Source organism: Papaver somniferum, chromosome 3 (assembly GCF_003573695.1).
Source record: "Papaver somniferum cultivar HN1 chromosome 3, ASM357369v1, whole genome shotgun sequence".
NCBI lineage: Eukaryota > Viridiplantae > Streptophyta > Magnoliopsida > Ranunculales > Papaveraceae > Papaver > Papaver somniferum.
Window position 1 is genome coordinate 182,500,179 of NC_039360.1, and position 19,517 is coordinate 182,519,695.

Genomic DNA, 19,517 nt, shown 5'->3' on the forward strand with positions numbered 1-19,517 from the left:
GAACGACTATTTATAGGGAAATACATAGTGGATGACAGCTAATTTGTCCTTTATTTTCGGATATGGCTTGCGACATTCTCGCAACCTTACAAATGTTAATCTCGCAAACTCTCTAATTTTCGCAGGACTATCACATCTTTCTCATAATTTTAGCTGACATCGTTTATTATATCATTTCTGAAATTGTTCTACGACGCTGTTGTGTTGTGTTGTTGATAATTTCGCCGAGGCATTATTATTGCGAGATTCTGATTCTACATCCAATGCAATGGAAAATAAGTTGTTATATAATTAGTGGGGACCAGCGATGTCACTTGCCTCCACTAGAAAAATTCCCAATGATGCCATCTATTTATTTGTGCACCGTTAGAATATTTTTGTGTTTGCATCAGCTGGTTTGAAGTGGGCGTTTGTGAAGCTTTAATTAGAACCAAAGCATCAACTTTCCTCTTAGGGGCAGTTGAGCTATAAGCCATGAGCTCTGGGAATTGGCCGTGATGATAGTCAAGATAAGATAAATATTATTATAGTTAATCCCGAAGTAAAATATGGATAACACAAATATCTGACAGTTAAAATTCATCAAACCAAATCTGGCATCTCGAGGAAAATATCTACTAAATATAAACAAGAATCCAAGTGTCACTCGGATATATGGTGTGAGAGGCAAAGGCCAAGGGAGACTGGGAGAGAGACTTGTTCTTTTTTATTCAGAGATTTTTTTGGATTGAATTGAATTGCTTTCTTTTTTCATAAATCTAAAATCCAAATCCATTCAAATCTAATCTCTCTCAATTAACTAAATTTAGAAAATTTCCATTTACACTGTTTTATCTTCTCTTCTTCTACTTATAGATCTTGTCACTTGATTCTTTCCATTACTTCCTGATTCTCTCTTTTTAATTGAATTGGATTGATTTTGGGGGTTTGCTTCGGTTTCAGTCTTGTATGATTTCTGTTGATATTTTAATCTGATTTGTTTGTTGTATAAGGCAAGTAATATAGTGTGAATTTAGGTAAATTTGTTACATTCCAAAGTATCTTTCAGTTTATACTTTAATAGATCTGTTTCTCCTATACAAATCCAATGGATTCACCAGTTCATCTATCCTAATCGATCTTCAGTGATAAACTAAGCATCCGAGGAAGTTTAATTTTGGGTAATTTGAGGTGTGCTGAGTTGTGAAAATAAGTTTTCTAGGATTTGATAATTTGGTTGTTCTGGAGTGTTTACTGAATATAGTCAGGGCCCTAAGGATGGGTTCCTGTTTATCTGCTGGTGGAAGAAACTCAATCCCTAATTCACCAACAGCCTCTTCACCAAAATGGAAACAGAAAAGGAATTCTAAGAGAAGGCAAGGAAGTAATAGGAGTAGTACAAGCAATAGTAAGCTGGAAGATAGTTTACATAGAATTCCAGGAAGGATGTTTGTCAACGGAGCTACTGATCTTGCTTCACTCTGTACTCAACAAGGAAAGAAAGGAACTAACCAGGATGCCATGATTGTTTGGGAGGTATGATTTTATTTTTTTGGTGTGTTTTAATCACGCTTTATGTAGTGATCATATCTGGGTTCTTGAATTTGTTGATAAAAAAATGAATAAAGCGAGAGCGCCCCCCCTCTTAGAAAACATCACAATTTACTACTCAGTATGATCCCAATTTTCGGTACAATTGACCATGATATGTGATATAGTTTGTGAATTTTCTGATCCTGATTCCTGGTTATTAGAATCTTAATAATTGATAATTTGATTGGAACGCTTCTTTTTTTGTTATTGTTCAAATCCAGAATTTTGCTTCAAGAGAGGATACAATCTTCTGTGGAGTTTTTGACGGACATGGTCCATATGGCCACATGGTAGCAAAAAGAGTGAGAGATTCCCTTCCATTGAGGATCAACTCCCATTGGGAATCAAGTATTGATCCCAAAGATGTATTTAGAGAGAACGATAGTGCAAGGGAAAGCATAAATTCTGACGAAACTGGCTCTTTCTGCATGGATAATGATTTTTTGGACTCTTTGGATGTTGGAGATCGGGAGAAACTCCCACAGATTTCTAATCTGAAAGAGTCCTTTTTGAAGGCTTTCAAGGTTATGGATAGGGAACTGAGGATGCACCCGAATGTCGACTGTTTCTTCAGTGGGACAACAGCAGTTACGATGGTCAAACAGGTAATGAGTTCTACAGTTAATGTGCTAGACTAGCTTAAATGCTGTTTTTGCTTGATTACAGTAACTAACTGTCTAATCTAATCTTTCTTTTTTATAGGGTCAAGATCTTGTCATTGGAAATATCGGGGACTCAAGAGCAATACTGGGAACAAGAGATGAAAATGACTCCCTTGTTGCAGTACAGTTGACTGAGGACCTGAAACCAAATCTCCCAAGTATGATTTTTCTCTTACACACTGCGTTTGAAATTTGTTTTAGTTGAGCTCTTCAAAATTCGTAGCTACACTAGTTTAAGTAAACTCAGAAATAATCAGGAAGCAGTGAAGAATATAGTATCACTCCCAAGTAAGAAATTTTATTCAGTTGCTTAATAAGTTGGTTTCTTCCCAACTAAACTTGATTATGACATATAGAAAGAGGGGAAGAAAAAAAAAAGAATGAGGAAGTTGTATTAACTTCTTAACAAGTTGTCTTTTTTATTTTTTTTAATCATTATTGTAGGGGAGGCCGAAAGGATCAGGCGATGTAAAGGAAGGGTTTTTGCCCTTCAGGCTGAACCAGATGTTTCTCGAGTTTGGATGCCAAATAATAATGCTCCTGGCCTGGCAATGGCTCGTGCTTTTGGAGATTTTTGCCTCAAGAAGTATGGTGTGATTTCTGTGCCTGATGTATCGTATCGACGTCTCACTGAGAAGGATGAATTTTTAGTGTTGGCTACAGATGGGGTAAGAAACAAAAAAAAAAAGCAGAATCCTCGTGTATCTTCCTTATTGTTTTCCTGCTCAAGAGTTTTGTGAAAATTATTAGGCAACAATGGTTACTGTTTCTTGAATTTTCGATTTTAACAATATAGCTGGTCGTGTTAGCAGATATGGGATGTCTTATCCAACAAGCAAGTGGTAGACATAGTGAGCTCAGCTCCGGCAGAGGCCTCTGCAGCTCGGGCATTGGTTGAGGCTGCAGTGAAAGCATGGAAGATAAAATACCCAACTTCCAAGGTGGATGACTGTGCTGTAGTCTGCCTCTTTCTCAACTCTTCTACCTCAACTCCGTCCTCCAGCACCAGCCCAACAAACACCACCTCCACTTCCTCGATTTCAAAATCCAAAATACAACCTGCACCTCAAGACAAACTAGATAATGATGAGCATTCCCCAGTTGTCCCACTTGTGTTGGACCGATCTGGTACTACAGCTCGAATATTGTGTACTACTGAAGCCCTTCAGAAGCCAGGCAAGGATGATGATGATGATGATGAAGAGGAAGCATTACAGCAAAGTGAAACAGTAAAAGGAGAGGAGGAATGGTCTGCACTTGAAGGTGTATCACGCTTGAACACAATGGTGACTCTACCTAGGTTTGATGTAAATGAACACGATGAGAAGATGATCCCTGCTGCTGGATAGAGTATATCTCTTAAATGAAGGCAACCAAGAAAAAGGGTTCTTACTTTGTCTCCGATTTGCATATTGTTGTTATATTTTAGGTGTGCCTACTACTTTCTATATATGTTCATTTGCTTATGGTTTTCTTATTTCTTATAAAAAAAAGGAAAAAAAAAAAGAAAGTGTTTGTAGGGGTCTTTTTCATTTATAGTTGAAGTTTGACCAGGGTTAGTGGCTCAGCTTTATTATTGTGTCTGTGGCCTATTTTCCTCTTTGGCTTATGGACCAAAAATAGGAATGTTTTGTACAGATCAATCTAAGGTTGGCCTTTGCCATTTTTCTTTCTTTCTTTCTTCCATTTTTGTTTTCTTTTGATTCGTGAAAGATTTCTGAAGCTTCTTGCTTGAAATTTGAAGTTGCTTGAAATTTGAAAATGAGATAGAATCTACTTGTTTTGTTCTTCTTCGATAATATTAAGATGGGCATCTATTTCACCTATTACTATGTACAGAACAGCTTAAAGTATAGTTAGTGCAGTCGCTATTTTCCTTTAAAAAAAAATCACTTTGTACATTAAAGACAATTTCCATGATTTATAAAGGGTGGAGAAAATGTCTGAAAGACACTTTACAATGTGAATGATGACACGTTTTGATGTTATATGATTCTAGATGCACCCAGCGATTTTGATCACAACCACTCCTCTTATGTGAATCGGGCGAAAATATTTCTAACATCTTTTCCTTATTTTTTTTTTTCAAATTCCTTGATCCCTACTGCATCTTTTCTAATCTTCATGCTAACAATTTACTAATCTACCAACTTTTTGAATATACTTTTTCTAATTTTATATTTTAATTCTTCTCATTTGTTATTTTTTCATCACATTATTGTTTTCATTATTTTCTCCGATATTTACTTTGTTTTAATGTGTAGCTAATTAATCCTGCTTCTTTTCCAAGATGTGTTTACAACATGTGCTATCTCTAATGGCGTTTGCCCTTTTTACGTTGTGATCAAAGAGTTTGTTATGATTCGTTTGGAGGCATGTGTTGTTATCAATGGTAGATTGTGGAAGATATCCTTCTCAACTCAGTGAACTGGTCCACTAATGAAGCCCGCCTCTCGCTCAATTCAAAAAAACACAAAAAACCAAAAAAATAATTGTCTTAATCGCAAAATACTGTTATCTCACTATACTCGGATGGTCAACGGCCAGCTTTACTTTCTCTTTTAAAACAATTTTCATACACAACCTGTATCAATAAGAATAGCCAGGAAACATGCAATAATATATTGCTTATCTATATTATAAAAATAAGTGGTGTGTGTAGTCTTACAAATCCGACCATCAATTTCGTCATCCCACGGCGCGGATCGGTTCGTTATATGTTGTATATAGGTGTCCGTCGGATTGTGCGATTTCCGAATCTGAATGTGTTTCCATAAGATGTAATCGCGGTTATGCATCCAAAAACAAAACAAAAAACATCCCTTGGGAGTTTCCTAAATCAGTCAAATCATTAAAAAATAAGTTATTCTAAAACACGGATTACCTTTTGGAATTCAAGCTCTTCGTCTTAAGAAGTTCAAAAAAACAAAAGATTCCTTATGTTTTGGTTTCCTTACTATCGGTGACAATTCCAAAACCAACACCAACTCATCCTATTAATAGGGCGTCTCTGATCTCAAGTTCTTCATCAGTTCTGATTTGATCATTCATTCATCGTTTCATATCATCCTACAACTTCAGAAATTATTCATTCAATCGGATTACATCATTTCATATTCATCCTACAACGTCTGTCCGATCCGTTGAGTTTCCTGATATGGCCATGTTTCGATTATATGTAAAACAAACTCAAATCCCTTGAGTTTCCCGATTTCGAACTGTTGTTGTTTTGGTTTCCTTAATCGGTACCAGCTCATGATATTAATATACATCACTCCATTAAATTCGTCATCATCTTCAATTATTTGTTTCTGCATCTTAGAAGAAGAATTGTTTCTTTTCAACTAAAGTCTTCTCCCTCGCCTTCTGCTAACCAATAATAACCATCCGCTAATGAGCCGGACAGAAACTAAACATGACATATCTACTAACCCTAAACATGGTTAACCTAATTACTTAATCTAAGTTGGTCACTGTAATAAAACAAGTAAGGAAAATCAAGCTACTCATTCCGGAAAGTAAGACCGTTGACGTAGTAAAGAGAATGTGATTTTTTTACCACATGCGGTCCCCCTAATGGTTCTCTCTATATTTCTACACCATAGGTTGCTATCATCTTATACAATTGCTATTAACTTTCCAAAAGATTAAGATTAGATGGGAAAATCGTCTATAAATAAACGAGGATATGATCAGTACAGGGTAGGAGTTTACGAAGAGTTTGTATAATTGAAAATTTTGATCCTGGACAGAACAAGTAAGAAAAAGCCCCCACCATTATTATCCGATGAGCATCAATGTGAGTTATTATTTATTTATCACTTCTTTAAATTAATCCCTTATTGGCGTTAAACATACTCCATGTGCCTCATTGTGTTATTGAGAAAGAGGACCTACCATGATAAAAACCGACTTCCACTTCTAATACTACCAAATACCAAATATGAGATTATTAAGCATATATATATATGCCGGAACTTGCGTAGGGGACTATGGACGGGATGCAAGCCCCTGACTAATTTGGCCCAACCAACAAAATACCGTAATTTGTGTAGGGGATTACGGCCGGGGCTGCAGGCTCCGACTAATTTGGCCAGACCAACAAAATAAAGGAATTTGCCTAGGGGGCTACGGTCGAGGCCATAGGTCCCGGCTAATTTGACACGACCAACAAAATACTGGAATTTGCGTAGGGGATCACGGCCGAGGCTGTAGGTCCCGGCTAATTTGACACGACCAACAAAATACTAGAATTTCCGTAGGGGACCACGGCCGGGGTTGTAGGCCCCGACTAATTTGACACGACCAGAAAACACTAGAGTCTCCCCAAACAACAACAAAAAAAATCGAAAAAAGGTTGAGCGGCCGGGATGATACCTAGTCTATATTATAAAAAGAAGTGGTGTTTGTGTAGCCTTACAAATCCGACCATCGATTTCGTCATCCCACGGCGCGGATCGATTTGTTATATGTCCTATATAGACGTCCGTCGATCCCTTGAATTTCCCGATATTGTTTGAGCCCCATTAATTTATTAATAATAGCTTGATTTCTAAACGTGAGTTTCGCACTGTTTCCGGAAATAGAATTTGTCCTAATTATGGAACCAAAAAATATTGTCCTAATTCTGATACTAAAGAGTCCTATATAAAAAAAATCCAAGCTATCATTAATAAATAGACAACTTCGTTTTCCATTGATATTGACCTCGCAGCGTATGACATTCACAAACTTAGCTGCTTTCATTTGGAATGGATTTTAAAGTTTCTCGCCGAAACCCACTCAACCACGACACCGTCAGCCTTAGATCATATGAGTGAAGTAGAGCCAATGAACAGACCGGCATCCACTGGTCCGTTCATATGTCAGTTCCAGAGATCTGCACCAACATGGTAATAAATTCATGAAATTTATCACATTATTCCACGACCCCAGTTATTAAGATATATTGTCACGATAACTTTAATAACGTGGTTTCCTAATAGCCACACTATTTGTGTATGGAACATTCTTTATATAGGTTGGTTTCCATAAATGTAGTTACTTAGTATAGAAAATATATATGGTCTCATCCCACCCATTCATGCACAATGCATACCCATATAGCACCACATGAGACATACCCATATATTCCTTAAATGGAGGCTGACAAAGAATTAATAAGTGGAATAATTAGGGAATTTAACGTTTAATTACAAGAAAAATTTTTATTATAAGAAAATAAAATTAATTTTACTGCATAGAAGTCAAGCGAGCAACAAGTTGTGCCGCAAGCCCTTTTTGAATTGCAAAACATATCCTCTTAAAAATAAACTCTCTCGAGTCAGGAGTCATCACATTACTGTTCATGATTTTTTGAACTCTCTTGAGTAGTCCAACTACCTCTAGATCCAAGAAACCGAAAGTATCAAAAGCAAAAGGAATAAAAGCATGTCCATTATCAATACATGATTTCTCATGCTTCGCTATCTTATCTGAGGCATCCCTCAGCGCTGCCTGGCCAACTGTAAAGGTTCCATGTCCAATACCTACTAATAAAGAAACCCCTGTAAGGTCAACACATGTGTGTTTGCCATTAGCCCATCCAAAAATAAGAAAGTCCACTGGCATGAGTGTTGATCTCCCCTCAAGTGGGTTAATGATTCCTTTATACCCTTCAGATTCGCGTTGCCCGACATGTATCACAGGTTGCTTATACACATATGGGGAACACGCAGTCCATTGTAAGGTGGATCCCGGTTTCAACTACATACATGATCATGTGAAAGATACGTTGTATGATGTGCTATGTAGAGATGGTATTTCAGCCAAGAAAGAAGCGTCTGTCAACTTTTTGACAAACCCACCTGAAAGGAGAATTAATTTATTCTTTATTTTTATTTTTTTTAGGTCAGTGAGGGAAGTTCGGTGGATGGAGAATGACTTAGGGCTTCTATGGCGAATAATGTAAATATTTATCCTAAGAGGGACAAATAATACGGAGTGAGTATTAATTATTTGCATTTATTATGTATTTGAACCTAACGGCCGGGGTCTACGACTAAACACGACATTATGACCCGATTAATCAAACACTGATCGGCTAACTAAACACACTGTTATGTTGATCCGACTAACTAAACATGATATTATGCTCCGATAAATTAAATATGGACCAGATTAACTAAATATGTTATTATGATTTGACTAACTAATTATTATGATTGTCTTCCATGCGACCCCGGCTATTATGATCCGACTAACTAAACACGATATTATGGCCCGACTATTTAAATAGTGACCCGACTGACGAAACATGCCACGATGATCCAATTAACTAAATGTTATGGTCGTCCCTAACGGCCGGGATCGTAGATCCCGGCTACTATGACGCGTCTGACTAAACACGATATTATGACCCGGCTAATTAAACATTGACCCGGCTGACTAAACATGTTACTATGTCGACCAAACTAACTAAACACGCCATTACAACTTGGATAACTAGACACGATATTGTGAGTAGACACCGATCGACAACGAAACAAAAAGCAAAAACTGAAAGAGGTTGAGCCCCGGCCGTAGGCCGGGGTGATACCTAGTATATATATATATGGTGTTCCTGTATATACCCTTTAAAAACACTACTGATACCCCTTTATCTGCCTATCCTCTGAACTAATCTTCCTACCCCATCAAAAATATTTGTTTTGCATATCCCCGACACACCACGGATGTCGCTAGGGTTTGGAGCCCATTTTTGGTATGATTTCAAGAGAATAAATTAGTTGGTTGATGGAGAAGGACAAATCTAGTAATCCATTGGCAAAGGGTTGTGATGATTATTATATATGACTATGTTGAATGGATCTCCCTCTCTTCGATTTCAACCTAAACTTAATTATCAATCTTCCTCGTCCACGGATTTTTATAACTATAGTTATGCTTTAATGAACGAGTTTGATTATTTTTATAGCTAGTTTTAGTTTGCACAATTCTTAAGGAAATGAGGAAAGGGGAGTATGTCCAACGTAAGGAGTGAGAAGCTATTCAATCTTAACTAGTGTTTTAAAAACCGAACCGGACCGACCGGTTGGACCAGTAAACCGGCGAACCAGTAAGGAAAATGGTCCGGTTCAATATAGACCCACCAACATGTTAAAAAACCACCAAACCGGATAAACCGGGCGGTCCAACCGCTAACCCACCGACCCATCTGGGTTTTACCGGTTCAACCGGTTGTTTCCCATCACAAATTTTGCTCAATGTCCTGTACAAATCTTCAACCGTTTTCACGATTTTCTTAGATAGTTGTTGTAATTATTTTTCTCTTAATAGTTTCACTGTAATTGAAAGAAAGACTATGATTTTAAAGATCTAAATCCATTATGAAATCAGATCTATTCAATTCTTCATCAAGAAAATAAAAGACTAAAGAGACTGCTAGTTTAAAGATCAATAAAAATAGATCCACAAAATCCATAATGAAAATATTCTTACAAAACGAATATTTGTTTCGAAGCTACACAAACGTTTGATTGATCTACAATTTCTTTTACAATCAATCTTCAATATTCTTGAAGCTATGCTGTTGTGGTAGAGGTACCGAGAGTTAGGGACAGAAGGAGACAATGTAGATGTGATATGATAGAGAAGAGCATTATAATTAGGGCTTAGTGGTTAGAATGTAAATAAGTAAAATAAGATGGCAAAGTTAAATAGGTTAAAACTTTGGATACTTAAGTATCATACGTCACACCATACATGCACGTCCCAGAACTCCCAAAGCAAATCCCCTGGAATCTTGTGTACTTCCTATTTTTACGCATTTTACATTAAACTAAATATTGATAATATTAAATAAATATTAGTATTATTATTTATATGACCCAGTGAACCACTGGTTGAACCACCGGTTAACCCAGTTAACCCTGATCCAGTGGATTTACTGGTTCACTGTCCGGTCTGGGTTTCAAAACATTGATCTTAACATGATTTTAATATTTAGAGTTATCTTCTTTAAGTTATCATCCTTCTTATATGTTATATTTTATTTCTCTAGTTCTCTGATCTTCTAAATATGGTTTTGCATTGATGTTTTTGTAACTTTCTATTTTTTTTCTTTCAGTTTTCAGATTTTTTTGTTTTTCAACCTTTTGATTTGGATTTTAACAAGTTACTAGAGGAAGCTTATTTTATTTGCAAGTTTTTCCTGAGTTTTGAGTGGTTTACCCAAGTAGTGGTGATTCGGATTTTCCCTGAATCGGTCAAGCAAGTAGTGAAAAAGTGGGGGTCTAACAACCACATCCAATATTTCGCTTAGCAATCTGTATGGACAAACTCCAATATACTTTTAAGAGAATCAACTAGACAGTCAGACTCAATCTTAATAAAAGTACATTAAACAGTTATATCAAACTTTTCTCCATTCAATACTTACTCAAGCAAATAGAAATTTGTGAGTCTAATTGAATAAAAGAGAAATCACTTGAACGGTACCAAAGACCAATGTTCAAGCATCAATCAATTTCAATCAACAACCAAAGGATGGATTTCCCAATTGATCGATTCAACGCACAACCTGTGATATTTCAATTATATAACAAAATATAATGCGGAAAAGAAATAACACAGACACCAGAAGTTTTGTTAACGAAGAAACTGCAAATACAGAAAAACCCCAGGACCTAGTCCAGATTGAACACACACTGCATAAAACCGCTACACAGACTATCCTACTACAAACTAACTTCGGTATGGACTATAGTTGAACCCCAATCAATCTCACACTGATCCAAGGTACAGTTCCGCTCCTTACGTCTCTGATCCCAGCAGGATACTACGCACTTGATTCCCTTAGCTGATCTCACCCACAACTAAGAGTTGTTATGACCCAAAGTCGAAGACTTTAATAAACAAATTTGTATCACACAGAAAAGTCTACGGTAATAGATAAATCTGTCCTCCCACATAAATACCTACGATTTTTTGTTTCGTCTTTTGATAAATCAAGGTGAACAGGAACCAATTGATAACTCGGACATATATTCCCGAAGAACAGCCTAGAATTATCAATCACCTCACAATAATCTTAATAGACTAGCAAAATAAGTTATTGCGGAATCTCAAACAATAAGACGAAGATATTTGTGACTTCTTTTGTATCTAGCCTATCAGAGAAATCAATCTCAAGCCAATCTTACAATTGTACTCAAACACAATAGAAACATCAAGATCAGATCACGCAACTACAGAGAAAATAGTTGGGTCTGGCTTCACAATCCCAATGAAGTCTTCAAGTCGTGAACCTACCGGGTCTCGATAATACAACTAGTATCACACAGAAGGTGTGGGGATTAGGTTTCCTAGTTTCTAGAGTTCTCCTTTGTATAGTCTTTCAAGTCAGGGTTTGCAATCTAAGTTACCTTGGTAACAAAGCATTCAATATTCACCGTTAGATGAAAACCTGATTAGATTCAATCTAATAACTTTCAACTGTTAGATCGAACTTATCTTGTTACACACAAATGAAATGCACGTTTATTTAGGTTTGTGTTACCGTACCCAAACATGTACACTTAGTTGGTTCAACAGTAGTTAACCGAATGGTTAGCCATATGAGCACTTTCATATCAACCATATTCATCTTAACCATAACTAGTTCAAATGACTCAAGAGTTCTAGTTAGAGAGTTGTTCAATTGATTAGATCTCCTAGAAGTATACAAGACACAGTTGAAGCAAAAACGATTTGATTCACTCGAATCAATTCATGAACTTTATAGCCACGGTTTGCAAGTATGTATTCCTTAGTTTATATAAGTTTAAGTTCACGAATAGTCATTTTTAGAAATTAACCCATTTAAGTACGCATACTAGTACGCGGACTTAAGTACCCGGAATAAGTTTATTTTCAGTTCACAAACTCCAGCAGAAATTCACGGGATGTGAACTTCCGACAGTACGCGTACTGGTACGCGGACTTCAGTTCCGGTTTTCCTGAGCAGCAAAGTACGCATACTTTGGTTCAAGGAATAAGTAATTACACATGTACGAGTTATCACACAATGTTTATATTCTTTCAAGGTTATACTCTAAACTCTCATTTCAATCATTGAAACATTCTTAGAGGACGTTATATAGTTGTTGTTCACAAGCTATTTTTCGTCAAAGCGATTTTCAAGTTATTGAAACTAATATGACTTTCGTCACTAGTAAAGATGAACTTGGATAAATCGAAAGCTTACCAACACATATTTAGAGAAATAGATAGGCGAGATAAACTCGACTCGAAATAGCAAATGTGTATAATCATAGTCTATATAGCAATACGACTTTTGTCTCAAAATAAGAGATATAGTAGATAGACTTTTGAGTGATAGATAAGTTCAAGTCTCCACATACATTTTAGTCGATGAAGTTCCACCAGTTCCTTGAGTAGTTCTTCGTCTTTGTATGATGATCTCCATGGAGTCTAGAGCTCAACTACACTTTATATCCTAGTCCGAGACTTAGCTATGAGTAGACTAGAAATCAAGACTTATAGTTTTGGCAACTAAACTTGACAACAAGATTGAGATAGAAACACTTACGAGTTCGACCGAGCAGTGCTCTAACAATCTCCCCCTTTGTCAATTTTAGTGACAAAACTTTCAATACATATGGAATACAAAATAAATAAATAAACTTTTCTAGCTTCTCTTCCACAAGCATGATCTCCTTGGTTCTTCAACATTACTCGAAATCTTCGCCACTTCCAAGTACTCCGATGATTCCAAAGGTTGTAAGTTTACCATCATCGTTGTCCAAAATTCGTAGCTATAACAATGAGAAAACAAGAGTTCTCAATCATTGTTACACAGTGTCATAGTATTATTACACAGCATCAAAGTTCAATTGTATTACAACTTCGAAAACAATGATATGGTGATATGTATCACCACCCCCCCCCCCCCCTCTAGTCAATACTCCATATCACATGGAAACCACTCCCCCTTACATAATGATCCGAAAACCATATGTATATGTAGTGTGAACTACACATTAATTCTCCCCCTTTTTGTCAATAAAATTGGCAAAGGTACGAAAACTAGTGGGATCCTAATGAAATTTCCATAGAGACATTTTATGACCAAAAGAAAGCATATATCAACTTTTTAGATGCCATCATATAGCCGAAGCTAAATGCATTCATCAAGGAGTTTATAAAGATACAAGATAACCCCTATAATATTCCACAGCCGCACTCCCCGCAAAGGAGGTGTGGGGATTAGGTTTCCCAGTTGCTAGAGTTCTCCTTTATATAGTTTTCAAATCAGGGTTTGCAATCAATGTTACCTTAGTAACAAAGCATTCAATATTCACCGTTAGATGAAAACCTGATTAGATTCAAGCTAATATCTTTCAACCGTTATATCGAAATTAGATTGTTATACACAAATGAAATGTACCCTCATTTATGTTTATGTAAGCGTACGTAAACGTGTACACCATGTTGGCTCAACGGTAGTTACCGAGGTTAGCTATATGAACATTCTCATATCAACCTTATTCATCTTAACCATAACTAGTTCAAATGACTCAAATGAAACTAGTTAAAGAGTTGTTTAATTGTTATATTCTCATAGAAGTGTACAAGAATACAATTGAAGCAAAATTGGTTTGATTCACTCGAATCAATTCATGAACATTATAGTCACGGTTTGCAAAGAATGCATTCCTTATTATATAAAAGTATTTGTTCATGTCACAACCGATTTTAGAACTTTAACCACTCAAGTATGCAAACGGGTACGCATACTTGAATAGCCGCACCAAGTTTGGTTTTCGCCAGTATGTGAACGGGTACGCATACCTCCAAACCCAGCAGAATTTTTCGGACGTGAACCTCACACCAGCATGTGTACGGGTACGCGTACTTAGGTTCCCGGGCTTCTCAAACCAACAGGTACGCATACGGGTATGCATACTATGGTTCCCGAACATGGATCACATATATGCAAGAGTGCATAACATGTTTATAATCCAATGTTGGTTAAGTGTTCTAAACTCTATTTCAATCATTGAAACTTTCTTAGAGGATGACAATAGTTGTTTTCACACACTATTAGCATCAAAGCAATTTTCAAGTTATTGAAATAATCATAACGAAACATTCCAAGTCTACACCAAATGATTGTATCACACAAACCATGTAAGATGTTACTCGGGGATTTTCACATGATCATCTATTGACTTTCGTCAAGAATATAAGATGAACTTGGTGAAAAAGTGGGGGTCCAACAACCACACCCAGTTCCTTGAGTAGTCCTTCGTATTGTATGATGATTGCCATGGAGTTCTTGAGCTCAACTACACTTTCTATCCTAGTCTGAGACCTTAGTTATAGTAGACTAGAAATCAAAACTTATAGTTTTGATCACTAACATTGACAAACATGCTTGATCTAGCAACGCATGTGAGTTCGACCGAGCAATGCTCTAATAGAGACCGTTCTGACACGTTCAACATAGGTATTCGTTCGTGAAACGGTTCTCAGTTCAGCGTATGTGAACCGCACGTGTGCAAGTGAAAGACTTGTTTGGTACAAACAAGGAGCGATATCTCAACAAATCTTTGTTCTAAGTAACTTTTGTAGGTACAAAAATGAATTTTGCACACCATGACACCAAGAAAGTGTTTCTTTCCAACAACTCTTACATCTTGTAGTGTTGAGGAACCCCCAAGAAATTGTTTTTATAAGTCTAACACCGAGATTTAAGAGAACCCTAGAATTATTGAGTTTCTGATTTCTTTTTTTCCAACTTATGAAAAACAGTTTCTCCCAACAATTTTCAGTATTGCGGGAGGAATCTCTTTTGTAAAAAGACGTCCTAACTTCTTCATGTGTGAAGGTAATGCCACTATCTTGACAAGAGGTATTAGGAATTGAGTCATGGAATGGTTCATGCTTTGAGATGATATACTCATGTGACTGAGATTTAAACTCTTCTTGCAAATCGTCTAATTTATTACAACTAAGGAATACAGAAGAGGAGCGTTCTTACTGATTAACAAATCAATGTCAACCTCAACATGAATATTATTCATCATAACTTGATTTAGCCTATCAAGAGATTCTTGTTCTTTCCGAAGAAATAAATCAACATCAGAATTTAAGCTTTCAAGTTTCTTTTCAATTCCTGAAAAAACTTCAAGGGCTTTTAAACCTGGTGGAGGTCTAGACGAAATTTCTTTTACTGATTTAATTAAATCAGACATGGAAGAGAACTTTGGAATCCCTGGATCTGGTGGTGCATTTATTGAGATAACACTTCTGTCCATAGAGTCAGATCGCTATAAACACAGACTTATAAGGTCTTGAACGTGTTTGACTGCTCTGATACCAATTGAAAAAGCGGGGGTACAACAACCTCACCCAATATTTCGCTTAGCAATCTGTATGGACAAACTCCAATATACTTTCTAGAGAATCAACTAGACAGTCAGACTCAATCTAGATAAAAAGTATATCAAAGAGTTTATATCTCAATCTCTCGATTTGATATATACTCAAGCAAATAGAAATCTGTGAGTCTTTATCAAATACTAGAGAGATAACTTGGATGGTACCAAGGACCAATATCCAAGTGTCAATCAATTTAAATCAACAACCAAAAGGTCGGGTATTCTAATTGATTGAACAATGCAAAACCTGTGATATTTCAATTATATAACAAAATATAATGCGGAAAATAAATAACATAGACACCAGAATTTTGTTAACGAGGAAACCGCAAATGTAGAAAAACCCCGGGACCTAGTCTAGAATGAACACACACTGTATTAAGCCGTTATAGACACTAGCCTACTCCAAATTAACTTCGGTCTGGACTGTAGTTGAACCCCAATCAATCTCACACTGATCCAAGGTACAGTTATGCTCCTACGTCTCTGATCCCAGCATGATACTACGTACTTGATTCCCTTAGTTGTTGTCACCCACAACTAAGAGTTGCTACGACCCAAAGTCGAAGACTTTAATAAATAAACTTGTATCACACAGAAAAGTCTACGGTAATAGATAAATCCGTCTCCCACGAATATACCTACAAGTTTTGTTCCGTCTTTTGATAAATCAAGGTGAACAGGAACCAATTGATAAACCAGACTTGTATTCCCGAAGAACATCATGGTATTATCAATCACCTCACAATAATCTTAATCGACGCAACGAAAAAAGATATTGCGGAATCACAAACGATGAGACAAAGTGTTTGTGATTTCTTTTATATCTTGCCTATCAGAGATATCAATCTCAAGCCAATTATTACAATTATACTCCTACGATAGAAACAACAAGATCAGATCACACAACTACAAGAAAGTAATATCGTTCTGGCTTCACAATCCCAATGAAATCTTTAAGTCGTTAACCTGGTTTAGAAGAAGAAACCAAAGGTTAAAGGAGAATCAACTCTAGCTTAGCACAACTAGTATCAAACAGAAGGTGTGGGGATTAGGTTTCCCAGTTGCTAGAGTTCTCCCTTATATAGTCTTTCAAATCAGGGTTTGCAATCAATGTTAGCTTGGTAACAAGGCATTCAATATTCACCATTAGATGAAAACCTGATTAGATTCAAGCTAATATCTTTCAACTGTTAGATCGAAAACTAGCTTGTTACACACAAATGAAATTCACGTTTCTAGGCTTGTGTAACCATACCCAAACTTGTACATTTGTTGGTTCAACAATAGTCAACCAAATGGTTAGTCATATGATCACTTTCATATCAACCATATTCTTCTTCACCATAACTAGTTCAAGTGACTCAAATGAACTAGTTAGAGAGTTGTTCAATTGCAAGGAAATCTTATGTAACTACACAAGACACAATTGAAGCAAAAACGATTTGATTCACTCGAATCGATTCATGAACTATATAGCCACGGTTTGCAATTTTCATTCCTTAGTTTATATAAGAATAAGTTCACAAACATCGTTTTTAGATATAACCTACTCAAGTTCGCGGACTGGGTTCGCGGACTTAAGTTCCCGGACGGAGTTCACAAACTCCAGCAGAATTTCTCGGGTCGAGAACTTCCGCCAGTTCGCGGACGCGGACTTGGCTCACGCCACTATTCTGGTTCTCTTGATCAACAAAGTTCACAAACTTCGGTTCAAGGAATAAGGACTTATACATATATGTGTTTCCACAACAATGCTTATATCCTCCAATGGTTATATAATCTAAACTCTCATTTCAATCATTGAAACATTCTTAGAGGACGTTGATATTCTATAGTTGTTATTCACAAACTATTTTTCGTCAAAGTAAGCAATTTTCAAAGTGATTGAAACTTGTCATGACTTTCGTCCCTAGGTAAAGATGAACTTGGCTAAAGCGAAAGCTTACTAAAACATATTTCGAGAAATAGATAGGCGAGATAAACTCGGCTCGAAATAGCAAATGTGTATAATCTAAGTCTATATAGCAAAACGACTTTTGTCTCAAGATAGGAGATAAATAGACTTTTGAGTGATAGATAAGTTCAAGTCTCCACATACCTTTTAGTCGATGAAGATCCACCGGTTCCTTGAGTAGTCCTTCGTCTTGTATGATGATTGTCATGGAGTTCTTAATCTCAACTACACTTTCTATCCTAGTCTGAGACCTTAGCTATAGCAGACTAGAAATCAAGACTTATAGTTTTGATCACTAACTTTGACAAACATGCTTGAGATAGCAACGCATTCGAGTTCGACCGAGCAATGATCTAACACTTGGTTGAAGCGAAAGCTTACCGACACATATTTCGAGAAATATGTAAGCGAGTTAAACTCAGCTCGAAATCTCAAATGTGCATAATCGAAAGTTTGATTAAGAACTCTCCCCCATAAAATGTCATTCCCGAAAGAACAACAAGAGCGACCTTTCTTTCACAAGAAAAGATGGATTTCTTTGGACATAACAAATCACATACGAATATGAATTTGAACCCAAAATAGTCAATTAAATTAACCACAAGAAAACCCATGATTAATTTAATCGGAAATGCTCAACATAAGAGAACTTATGGAGCCGCACAATATATACATAAAAATATGGACCAGGGAAGATCAATACTGCGGAATATACAAGGATTCATTCTATTTTCCATCACTATTCGCACAATGACATACAATAGACATAATCCTCGTAAACAAAAGTACATCCTATCTTCCATCAATATTTGCATAATGACATACAATAGGCTTAATTACTTTTGTAATGTCAAAATTTCATTCATTCTTTTATCTATTCTTTCATATCGACATGTGAAGGACTTAACTTTTGACAAAGTATGGGACAATCATAGTTCACGGACGCAAACACACATATCCCATAAAAAATTGCAATATATAAAACCATATAGATTAATACTGCAAAACTCATCTTCCAAACAATTTTAGAATTTAACCAAATAAACCTAAAAACAATGAAGATGAAAATATTGGACATAGCTATGTGTAATCACAATAATGGATATTCAAAATTCTAGTTATTCTTCTTAAAAAACACAAGAAATAAAATTCTCATCAGAAGATTTACTAGATATAATAGAGCTTTCTAAGAGCATCTACCGAGAATTCCTTCTCATTATTGAAAAACTCATTGATTATGGGATTATTCAATTCCTCTAAATCTTCAGAAATATCAGTCAACTCACTAAGTTCTCTTTTTAGCTCACACAAGGTGCTCTTTGTTAGAGACAACATTTGTTCATAGTGAGTTATCTTTTCTAAAGACGAAACAATTTGAGATTTTAAATCATTTCTTTTGTTGATGAAATCTTTCACCATACCTCTGAAGTTATTATCGAAATGACAAACAGACAAGAGGCAGTTAGAGGAAGAACCTTCTCCATTATTTGTAGCTTTCACATTCTTCATCCTTGAAGAAGAGATTCCTTCACACAGATACATATTAACTGCTTCAACTGCATCCCTCTTTCTGGTGCCTCTAGTTACGGGTAAGGCTGCACAGGAACCGGTTTGTAATCCCTGTACCGACCTGGAACCGGAAATACGGACCGGAACCGCACCGGAACCGGAGTAGCCGGTACAAGGAACGATATTGAAAACGAGAACCGGTGTAGGAGTGAGTACGAGTATCGGTATTACACCAATTCCCGACCTGTACCGGACCAGAAGTACCGGTTTTATCTATAGCCGTTCGATTAGTAAATCCTAGCCATATATGCTAGGTCGTATTTACCGTCTTCTTCTGTCCATCTAATCTTCTCATTCCACTTCTTCTTCTTTTCTCTCGACTCTCACCTGATG

The 19,517-nt window shown here is 36.4% G+C and overlaps 1 protein-coding gene across 1 annotated transcript; it reads left to right on the forward strand.

The window, feature by feature from the left end:
* The first annotated feature begins 671 nt into the window (after positions 1-671).
* LOC113358217 (probable protein phosphatase 2C 33) lies at positions 672-3,907 on the forward strand. The gene is made up of 5 exons (XM_026601755.1): positions 672-1,515; positions 1,794-2,177; positions 2,275-2,392; positions 2,679-2,902; positions 3,047-3,907. The coding sequence occupies exons 1-5, from the start codon at positions 1,258-1,260 to the stop codon at positions 3,581-3,583; spliced, it is 1,521 nt and encodes a 506-aa protein (XP_026457540.1). The 5' UTR covers positions 672-1,257; the 3' UTR covers positions 3,584-3,907.
* The last annotated feature ends 15,610 nt before the right edge of the window (positions 3,908-19,517 follow it).

Bases quoted from the DNA above. Each gene is read 5' to 3' on its own strand.
- LOC113358217 (XM_026601755.1), top strand. From the start codon at position 1,258: ATGGGTTCCTGTTTATCTGCTGGTGGAAGAAACTCAATCCCTAATTCA. The intron at 2,178-2,274 runs GTAATGAGTTCT...TCTTTTTTATAG, and splicing joins CAGTTACGATGGTCAAACAG to GGTCAAGATCTTGTCATTGG. The intron at 2,393-2,678 runs GTATGATTTTTC...TCATTATTGTAG, and splicing joins CCTGAAACCAAATCTCCCAA to GGGAGGCCGAAAGGATCAGG.